This window comes from Sodiomyces alcalophilus, assembly GCF_042370955.1.
Source record: "Sodiomyces alcalophilus JCM 7366 unplaced genomic scaffold ACRALscaffold_2, whole genome shotgun sequence".
Lineage (NCBI taxonomy): Eukaryota > Fungi > Ascomycota > Sordariomycetes > Glomerellales > Plectosphaerellaceae > Sodiomyces > Sodiomyces alcalophilus.
In genome coordinates, this window is record NW_027263533.1 from 927,116 (window position 1) to 937,352 (window position 10,237).

Genomic DNA, 10,237 nt, shown 5'->3' on the forward strand with positions numbered 1-10,237 from the left:
ATCAGGATTACCCTTTCTTTAATAATCACGACCCTATTTAACTAATAGCCGTAATAGGAACTCCGGTTAAAGCCAGTCTCGTAAAGGAGGCACTGCCTAGAAATATTAGATATTAATAGAGGATATATATCCCCTATTACTAGCTCTAGTTAACCCGTTTTCCCTCTTTTCTTCTCTTTTCCTATATCGTTAAGTTTATTTCTAACTTACCCCCTATCTATTTTTTCGTTATTTATTACCCCCGCTACCCTTATATATTTTTCCTGTATTCCCCCGCCTATATATTACCGTGATTAGGCTAATAAAGGTATTAAGAATATCTATATCCCTTACTAACTACTAAGAGCCGGCTCCCGCCGGTCCTATCCTTACCGCTAATATCGTTCCCGCTACCCGCGTTATTATCGATAAGACCACGCGCCCCCGTTATATTAATAACCCTAATAATAGCCGATAGGTGTTTTTTATATAAGGCCTGCCGTATCGTTTATTTAACGTCCCCGATAACGCCGCCCCCTTTATAGGTTTTCCCTAATAGCCTAAGGATAATATGCGTGTAGTCTAACGCCTCCTTAAGAACGCCGTGGATAGCGAGCTCGATGCTATTATAGTTAATATAATACTGCCTTATATTCCTATAATAAGCATATTCGCTAAGAGGCCGCGTGATACTTACCCGGTAATTTAATTATCTTTTAGGATATATTATAACCTGATAAATAAGAGATAGTTAGAGCGGGGCAGTCTAGAAAATATAATACGCGCTATATTTAAGCGTAGATAAGGGGATACCCGTCCTATAGTATGGATTAGTGTTATGCCTTATTAGGAGTTAAATAGCCGTATAGCGGTCTACTTATCTTAGCCGCTTAAGGTAATTAACCGTATTAAGAGAAGTCGTTTTATCCCTATTATTTATTACTTTAATAACTATTTTATTAGTCTGATTATAGATTAAGAGATATAGTGTATATATAGGTATAATAGTATTTAGAATACTAATGATACTAAGGACCGCCTTTTACGGTTATTTAAGTACGTTATGGGTTAGCTACGTAGCATTAATACACCTAATAAGGCCGTCTTTAGTCTTACTCGCCGTTTCTATATTATTCCCGGTCCCTGTTAGACGGATAATTACTTATACGGCCTCTTTGTTATTAAGTAAATATAAGCTATTATCTAGGAGGGCTACTTATTCCCTTAAAGCTCGAAGATTTACCGGTTCGTATAAGGACGCTATTACTTAAATAACGGTATAGCTTACGCTTATTATATTAAAGAAGAATAGCTATCCTATATTAGAGTAATTCTCGGTTTCGGCTATTAGAAGATACTGGTAGTCCCGGTAATCCCTTAGTCCCCTCTACCGCCTCCTCCTAAGAGTATAGGTTTTACCCCTATTAATAAACCTGTTATTAAGTCTAAGTCTGCTACCCCTGGTTCCTTTAATTAGGCTAAGAAGAAGACTTAAGCCCTAGTTACGAGTGCTCCTAAGTTATAGGAGCCTAAGAAAGATACTAGTATCCCGGTGCGTCCTAAGACACCTAAGGCTATCTCTAAGAAGCCCTCGGCACCGAGCACGCCTAAGAAGATCGCTAAGGTCACGAAGAGTCCTAAGAAGACTCCTAAGTCCTCTAAGCCTTCTAAGTTTATTAGTATTAACTTAAATAGCTACGAGATTATTTAGATATCGCTAAAGAAGGTCTTAGTATAGCCCAGGAAGATTAATATCTAAGGCAGATAGGTTAAGGATATAGAGGAGCAGGATAAGGGCGTCGAGATATCTTATAGTTATCTGTTTTATAGACTATATAATCCTTGCCTTATAGACTCTTATATTAGTCCGATTAGACCTAGCTTATTCTCTTAAGATAATTAGGTTTATTTATATAATAGTGTTTACTAGGCGATACTTTACGATACCGCTATTAATAGTTCTTTATATATACCGCCTTTACGCGTAATTCCCTAGGAAGGATAGTTACGGTATAATACTAGGATTAAGTAGGATAAGGATATAGTTACGGCTATTATAAAGCGAGTATATACTAAGAAGGAGGATTATATAGTCGGTGGACGGACTCTCCGTAAGCGTAAATAAGTTTTAGGATAGTTTTACTAGATTATACTTAGCTTAATTAAGGTAACCTAATTATATTTAGAGTTATTATAGCTATAAGGGCGTAAGTAAGATAACTAGGGCCGATTATAAAGGGGTGGATCGGAGACCTAGTGCTATATCGTTAAGACGTTACGTAACGTTATAAGACGCGCGCTTTTTTATTTATCTTATATATTATATATATATAGCGACGCCACCCAGACATAGAGGATACTTATTATCCTATATAATCATTATCCTTTTAACCCTAAGTTTTGCTATATTTATTATATTCACTTCGTTTAAGCTACGTTGCCCTGATTAGAGCAGCACGCACCTCTAGGAACCTCTTTTAAAGGTCTCCTTATTATGTGTGTTGTTTTGGTTATATACACTTCGTGGTCTTAAGCACTCCTGTTATCGAAGACTTGTCCGAGATTATACTGCCTAAGCCGTTCTGCATAGTAACGGCTTCGCCTTTTATTAATAGGTTTATACGTAACTATAATATTTATAACTAGAGCTATACGTAGCGGAACGCTTAACGAGGACTCTTAAAACTATTCCTAAATCCCGAATAAATAAGGAGCGACCTATTAATAGACTTTATAACGGATCTGCCCCCCGCTAAGGAGAAGAAGTGTAGATACTTATAGGTTATAACCGATCGACTTATAAAGGCTATTACCCTTAAAGCGATAGACTCTATAAAGGCGGAAGCTTATACCGAACGGTTCCTATACTATTATTTTCGGTTCCACGGTATACCTCGCTTAATCGTAAATAATAGAGGTTCTAACTAGATAAGTCGCTTTTAGTAATACTTCTATAAATTAGCTAAAATCGAATAACGATTAAGTATAGCGTATTACCCCTAGACCGATAAAGCCACTAAATAAGCGAACTAAGAAGTATAGGCGTACCTCTAAGCCTTTATCTACTACGCCTAAGATAATTAGGATAGGTTACTGCCTGCCGCCTAACTAGCGTTAAATAACCGAGAGAGCTTTACTACTAAGATAAGCCTATTCTTCTTTAAACACGGATACTATATCGACCCGATCCAGATCTATAAGGAACTAAGCAGCGACGCTTAGGAGTTCGTAGCCTATAACCTACTTCGCTATCTCTAAGAAGCTATAGAGTTCGCCTAAGCCTTAATAGCGGCTATATAGCTATAATAAGAAGAGTTAGCGAATAAGTATCGTATCCCCGCTAAACGCCTTCGTAAAGGCGACCTTATATAGCTCTTACTCGTAAACTACTCTACCCTAAGACCGTTACGTAAGTTAAGCTAGCTATACTAGAAGTATAGGGTCACTAAGGTTATTAACCCGTATATTATAGAACTAGATATACCTTTAAATATATACCCGAGGTTTTATATAGACCTCCTATAATATATAAGCGAAGACCCGCTTCCTAGTTAAATTCTATACGACCCTTAACCCGGACTAATTTATAACGGCCTTAAAGAAGACGAATAGATAGTAAAGGAAATCTTATACGCTAGGAATAGGAAGGTAGGTAGAAGCGTAAGGAGAGAGGCGTTAGTAAAGTAAAAAGGATACGCCTAGATATCTTAGGAACTAATAGAGTCCCTATAAGAATTAACCGCCCTGGACCGCTATAAAGAGAAGTATAGCCCGATTAAAGTTAATAACGGACTACGCGAACGGTATAAGAAGAAAAAGAGTTATAGGAAAGGCAGTAAGGATTAAGTAAAGGTTAGGATAACGGTAAAGCCGTTTATATTAATTAAGTCGGGGCGGATAAGCCCCGTGTTATAGGTTTGTGTGAGGAGTGAAGAGAGTCGTCAAGACTATAATAAGGACAGGTTATAAAGCTGACCTTAGAGGGGAATGATTATGAGATTATTCGTTAAGCCCTTCTAACTCAGGACTTAACGGGAAACACCCTACTTAAGGGCCAGTGACTATCCTCCCTAGGACTAGTATATAATAACCTAAGGCTCTGAGATAACAGGTCTTAGGCTAGCTTAATAGTCCTAAAATATAACTCGGTCCTAAATATCTCCTAGGGTTAACCTTAGGGCCGGTTCCGGGTTCCTAACGTATTCCTTACCGCCTCTAAGTCCTATCTAACCCCCTCGAATAGAATATCCCTGATATCACGCCCCTCCTTCTAAGGCTCCTGTCCACGGGAGCCGGTGACCGTTACTAGTCCGGACCCGTCCGTTAATCTATCCCGACCTGGGGACGGATAGGCCGGCCTAAACCCTACTTATCGGGGCCACTAACTCCCTCCTCGTTTATCCGAGCTAAACTAAACGTCCCCGTTAACCTGGCCTAACCTTCCTCTAATTAATCCCGTCCTCCTTATATAATATAACCGTAATCCTTACAAACCGGGAGACCCCGTTGTCTTTAGATAAAGCATAACTCTCCTGGGTCCCCTTATTTATCACCACTATTACGACTATACCCTAATAAAGCCCCGAGCGCTCTGGCCGGGGCCCCTCCGATAAAGGGCTCTAGTCTAGATAAACTATAATTCTAAAGGCAGGTATTATATCGGTAAATAGTGGTATTTATAGGTAGTAAACCGTAGTCCTTATTACTTTAGTAATCCTCTAGGACTCCTTTTATCTACTCTTTTTATACTACCACTATTATTAAGGCGGCCTAAGATATATATATAAAGGGCCTATCCTAAATAAAGCCCGTTATAATATAGTCCTAAATAATAAAGAACTTGCCCTATTTCCTTTATTACCCTCTCGCGGCTCGTCTAGCTTAAGGCCGGGTAATAATAAGGCGTGGTATCTATCGTGAATATTAATAATAATAAAGCCCCTCCGTAGACGCGTGTTCTATAATAGCACCCTAGACGCGCCCTTAATTAACTAAATAACCGTATCGTAGAAACCCGTAATAGGTAGTCGTATCTAGGTAAAAGGGGAAGGAGTAATATAAGTAGGGCCTATATTAGGTTATACGCCTATTCTAATATAGGACTTTTCCGTCTACCTAACTTATCTTATTATTTTTCCTTTTCCTTACCTATTCTTATTTACCTATCTATAATAATAATAACGCTATTACTATTAATAATAAGTTATCCGCCCCCGTCTATATTAAGGGTATTAACTTATCCTATCGACTCTTTATTAGGGTACGTATTATCTCTATATGGTTCCGTGTATCGTATATAAGAACACGGGCGGCTTAGGGTCCGGCTAATATCGTGGCAGATTATTATTATTATTACTACCACCGTTACTATCACTACTATATAAGTGTTATGCCCCCTTCGCGTAGACTATAGGCTAACTTATAGTATTAGAGCAGACCACTATTATATAATAGCGCCCCCTGCTTTAGCTAATAAGTATAAAAAGTCCGGCGTGGCCGGTAAATCCAAGAAGTCCGGTAAGGCCGGTATAAAGTCTACTAAGGTGGCACCTAAGGTTATCGATAAGGGGATAACTAAGACTACTAGGAAGAAGGCATAGCGGGCCGCTAAGAAGGCTTAGGCTAAGGCTAAGGCCACGGCTATAGCGGCTACTCTTAAGTAGTAGTAGTAGTAGTAGTAGTAGTAGTAGTCTGACTCTTCGTCGGACTTATCGTCGGATTTATCTTCGGATTCGTCGTCTTCTTCCTCCTTAGAGGATAAAGCTATTAAGTAGCTAGGTACGGCGGCTACTCTAGCTAAGTAAGCTACGCCGGTTAGGACTGTTAAGAAGCCGGCTATTATGGCTACTCCGGTTACTAAGTTAACCGGCCCTCTCCCTTTAGGGTATAATAACTCGCCGTAGGGTGCTCTCGAGCCCCTTAGTGACCTAGAGGGTATCCTTGATTATACTAGTTAGGACGTTATTATAAGCGGTAGTGCCGATAAAGCCACCCTTTTTAACGATAAGGAAGCTAACTCTAATAGGTTATCGTTATCGGAGTTCGCTTTATCTATAAACGGGTCTAGCGATAAACCCTTAGACTTTAGTAACGGCGATAGTATTAAGATACCGGTGCGTCCTGTTATCTTAGTTAGGTCGGGCCTAGAGCTTTATGCTCCTTATAGGCGGTGCGCCCGTATACTGGGTTTCTTAGTACTATATAGCGATAACGCTACCGGTCCTATTACTATACGGCCCTGCCGCGGTAATAAGGTGTCCGATAAATACTATTACTACTATAATAGTAATAGCCGCGACTATAAGTTAGTACGTTTATATAGCTATAGTCCCCTTTACTTTAACCGCTCCCGAGGTTACTAACTAGATATATAGCTTTTATTATAGGCGGAGAGGGTAGCTAAAAAGCTATAGAAGATATTAATAGCGGCCGTACGGGGCGGCGGTGGTCTAAATAACTAGGCGTCTATAAGTTGGCCCGATATCTTTATAGAGAGCACCGCTAATGTATATAAGCGCCGGGCCTTCCGGGTCTAAATTAAGTTACGCCGGGCCCTTAAGGCTATAAAGAAATACGCCCGCGATAATAAGGGGTTCGACCCCCTAAAGCGTTATCGCTAGGAGGAGGAGGAGGAGGCGGAGAAGAAGCGCCGCGATACTCTTATTAACACGGAGCGCTACCTAGCCACTATTACCCGCCGTTTAGGCTAGTTAGTTAAATAAAATTCGAAGTTAGCTAGTCTTTATAAAAAAACCGGCTATAAAAAATAAATAAGGACTGCTTATGGTTATTATTAGGCTCGGACTAGGGGGAGTTAGGGGTAGGGGGGGGGCGTTAGCGTTTGGTTTTTTCTTTGATTTTTCTTTTTTCTATTTTTTTTTTTTTTTTATTTTTCTTCCCTGGCCTGAATAAAAAAAGACCCTGCGGGCAGGGTTGGGAATTAGTTTAGTTTAGTTTAGTATAGGGTAATACTAATACTAACTAGTATAGTACAGGGTGATACTAAAACTAACTAGTTTAGTATAGGGTAGTACTAATACTATACTAAAATTTCTTAGTATACTAATACTAATACTAAAATACTAAAATAATTATAAATAAAAAATCAATATATTTAAACTATATATATTATAGTATATATAGTTTTTTATATAGTATATATATATTTACTCCTCGTTCTCCTCGATATCTTCCTCCTTATATAGTAGTTCTAATTCTTTTAAATCTTTAATTTTCCAGTTTTTCAGTAATATAATCTCTTTAACCGTATTTGGATAAAGATTAATACGGTTTTTAGAGATAATATTACTAGTAACTGAGAAGATCCGTTCAATAGAAGCTGAAGTAGCCGGTATAGCTAGATATCGACGAGCTAAAATTGATAAAATCGGATATTTAAAGGCGTTATTCTTCCAGAATAGTAAAGGATCAATCTAATATATAAGTTAGTAGATATTATATACGTTATTAAAAAGAGTGTATTATAACTTACAGTCTGCGGTAGAGGCGGCTCTTGAAAATAGATAATATACTCAGGTAATATAGTATTATCCTGAATATAAAAGTCGTTATCAGAATCAGAGTTATAAGATCTTTCTAACGAAGTATCTTCGTGAATTAAGATCTCAGACTTATTTTTAACTCTAATAAGCGTTAGTAAATTATATCTTTAGTATATAATAATAATAATAATAATAATATACTTACTTATTATATTCTTGTATTAGTAGTTCTTTTACTTCTTGTTCGATATCTGAAAAGAAGTATAGTAGTCGATTAGGCTGAAAATGATATAGCTTTAAACGTGGATCGAGGATAATACTAAGTATATATACTATATACTTAGTAATATCATTATGGTCGAGTTTTCGAGGAAAGTATTTATCTAATTTAGCTATACCAGTAGCTAAAGCAGTTATAAAGGTCGAATAATAGTTATTCTACGTTATAATTAGTATGTATAATATTTAAAATATGATAGAGAATTACTTACTAGGGCTGGGTTTATATCCCGAAAGCGTTGATACTTAGCAATTAGTGCCTCGAGCTTATTATATATCGAATAAATATATAAAAGCCCTTTGTTAATATTTGTATAAAACTCGCTTTGTAAGCGAATTGTTGGCTTTAAAAAGATAGTAAATATATCTTTTAACTCGTTTAAAGCCGTCCATTCCGGATCAGTAATAAAGAGTTCTTTAAACTCTTTATTACTTGTATTCCGAAAGATATATAAAAGAACTTCTCTAAGTTCAATAGTAGTTGATATTATATAGTAGGTAGAGTTCCACCTTGTAGGTGTATCTATATATAATTAGTATAATTATAATAATAATAATAATTTAGTTAAATATATTACTTACCTAGTGGAATATTCTTCTTTTTATAATTTATAGGAAGGTAATTATCCCTTTTAGCCTTCTCTAGGCCCTTATTAAATAGTCGTTTAACTTTAGAGGTATATCGTATAAGTACAGATATACGTCGAATTCGAGTAGTTAAAGCTATAAATAATAAGTTAGTATATATATAATAATAGTAATAATAATAGTAATACTAGTAGTAATTACTTACTTTTAAAGCCGGGGGCTATATCCGATATTTCGATACTATCGTTAGTATTAACCGATTGAATATCGCTATTAGTATAATTAAATAATAACGAATCGGTAGTTGAATTCGATATAAAGTCTTTAAGTATATCTTGTGCGATAAGATTAATAATATGAGCTAGATATCGAATATCACCCTTAAAATCCTTTTGTAAAGATAGATAGTATCTATCTTTAAAGGAAGTTAAGAAAGTATTATTATTCGATGCATTATCGCGAGTAATACTATAATATTATTAGTAAATATATATATATAAATATGTAAATATAAATATAACGTACCTTTGTATCGTACTTAAAGACAGCTTTGGATATATACTAAGAGCTTTAATAAACTCATCGTATATATAAAGCCCCGTGTGTGATTTTGTTAGTAGCTCGAAGCATATAAGCTTATATACTAAGTTAAACTCTTTATCGATATAACTTAGTATAATACCAAGATAGGCATCTTGTGATTTCGACGTCCAGATATCGAACGTTAAGGAAAAAGACCCTGAAGTCCTTATATTTTCTTCGATTTCGGAATTTATAACCGTTAAATAACGATTATAAGTACTTTCTAGTAGCTCTCGGATTTTCTTTCGATTTAACGTAAGATTAACCCTATATAAGTTAGTAATTAGTAGTTATAGTAGTGAATAATAGGTTATATATACCGATTATAGTAGTTTAATAAATCTTGAAAGGACTCTGAATCGATAATCGAAAAGGGTAGGTTATTATCGCTAATAAATGTAAGAATCTTTAAATAAGCGTCTTCTTCGTTAAAATCCGTTATCGTATTAGTTCGCTGTCGTTTCTGTTGATTAAAGAAGTTCTCGTGTATAGGAATAGTATCTGATTCTAGAATAATAGTTAGTATCTGGTTATAAATCTTTATATTATATAACTTACTTTTTTATAAAGTTTTTTTAGTTTCTTTATTATATGCGATAGTTGAATGGTATTTTCGATAGTGTTTAACGTAGTTCGAGCTTTGAAATCCCTTTATAGTAGTTATAAAGGTTTTTCCACACCTATATTAGTTAGTATTTATATATACGATATATAAATATAATATTATTATACTTATACCGTACACTTTAAACGCATTAAGCGTTCTTTAGTTAAGTCGATAGGCAGAAGCTCTCTAGTAAATAAATCGTTTTTAAAGATATATATCTTCGAATCAGAGTTACTTTCTAAGATATAGTCCTCTTTATTATATAAAGAGTCCTTAAAGGAGGTAGGAGTATTCGATATAGTAGGTGTAGTCGATACTTGACTATTTTCTACCTCGGATTCGTAAGGCGTTGACTCGATAAAGGAATCCATTGTATATAAGATATAAACTTATAATAAGGTCGTTAGGTAGTTAAAAGAGTTATATAATAAGTAAGCTTGTTAAAGAGTTAGTATATAATATATATATAAAAGAGAGAAAAGTAAGTATAGATTTAGGGAGACCCTTATATTTATACTTTTCTATCTAAAAGCTATAGAATCTAATAGAATGTAATAGAAATAGATTTCTATAACTGATTTATAATCATAGAATACGAAAGAATATTATAGAAGCTAGGTTTATAAATGCTTATTAATATAGAATACTTTAGAGTTCTATAGAATACCATAGAATTTCATAAAATTTCATAGAATCTTCT

The 10,237-nt window shown here is 35.5% G+C and overlaps 1 protein-coding gene across 1 annotated transcript; it reads right to left on the minus strand.

The window, feature by feature from the left end:
• Positions 1–7,145: 7,145 nt before the first annotated feature.
• Positions 7,146–7,403, minus strand: ACRALDRAFT_1028469 (uncharacterized protein; the record flags this gene model as incomplete). The annotated part of the gene is made up of 1 exon (XM_071014847.1): positions 7,146–7,403. A coding segment is annotated over one exon (258 nt), but the record flags the coding sequence as incomplete, so codon positions are not given.
• Positions 7,404–10,237: the final 2,834 nt, after the last annotated feature.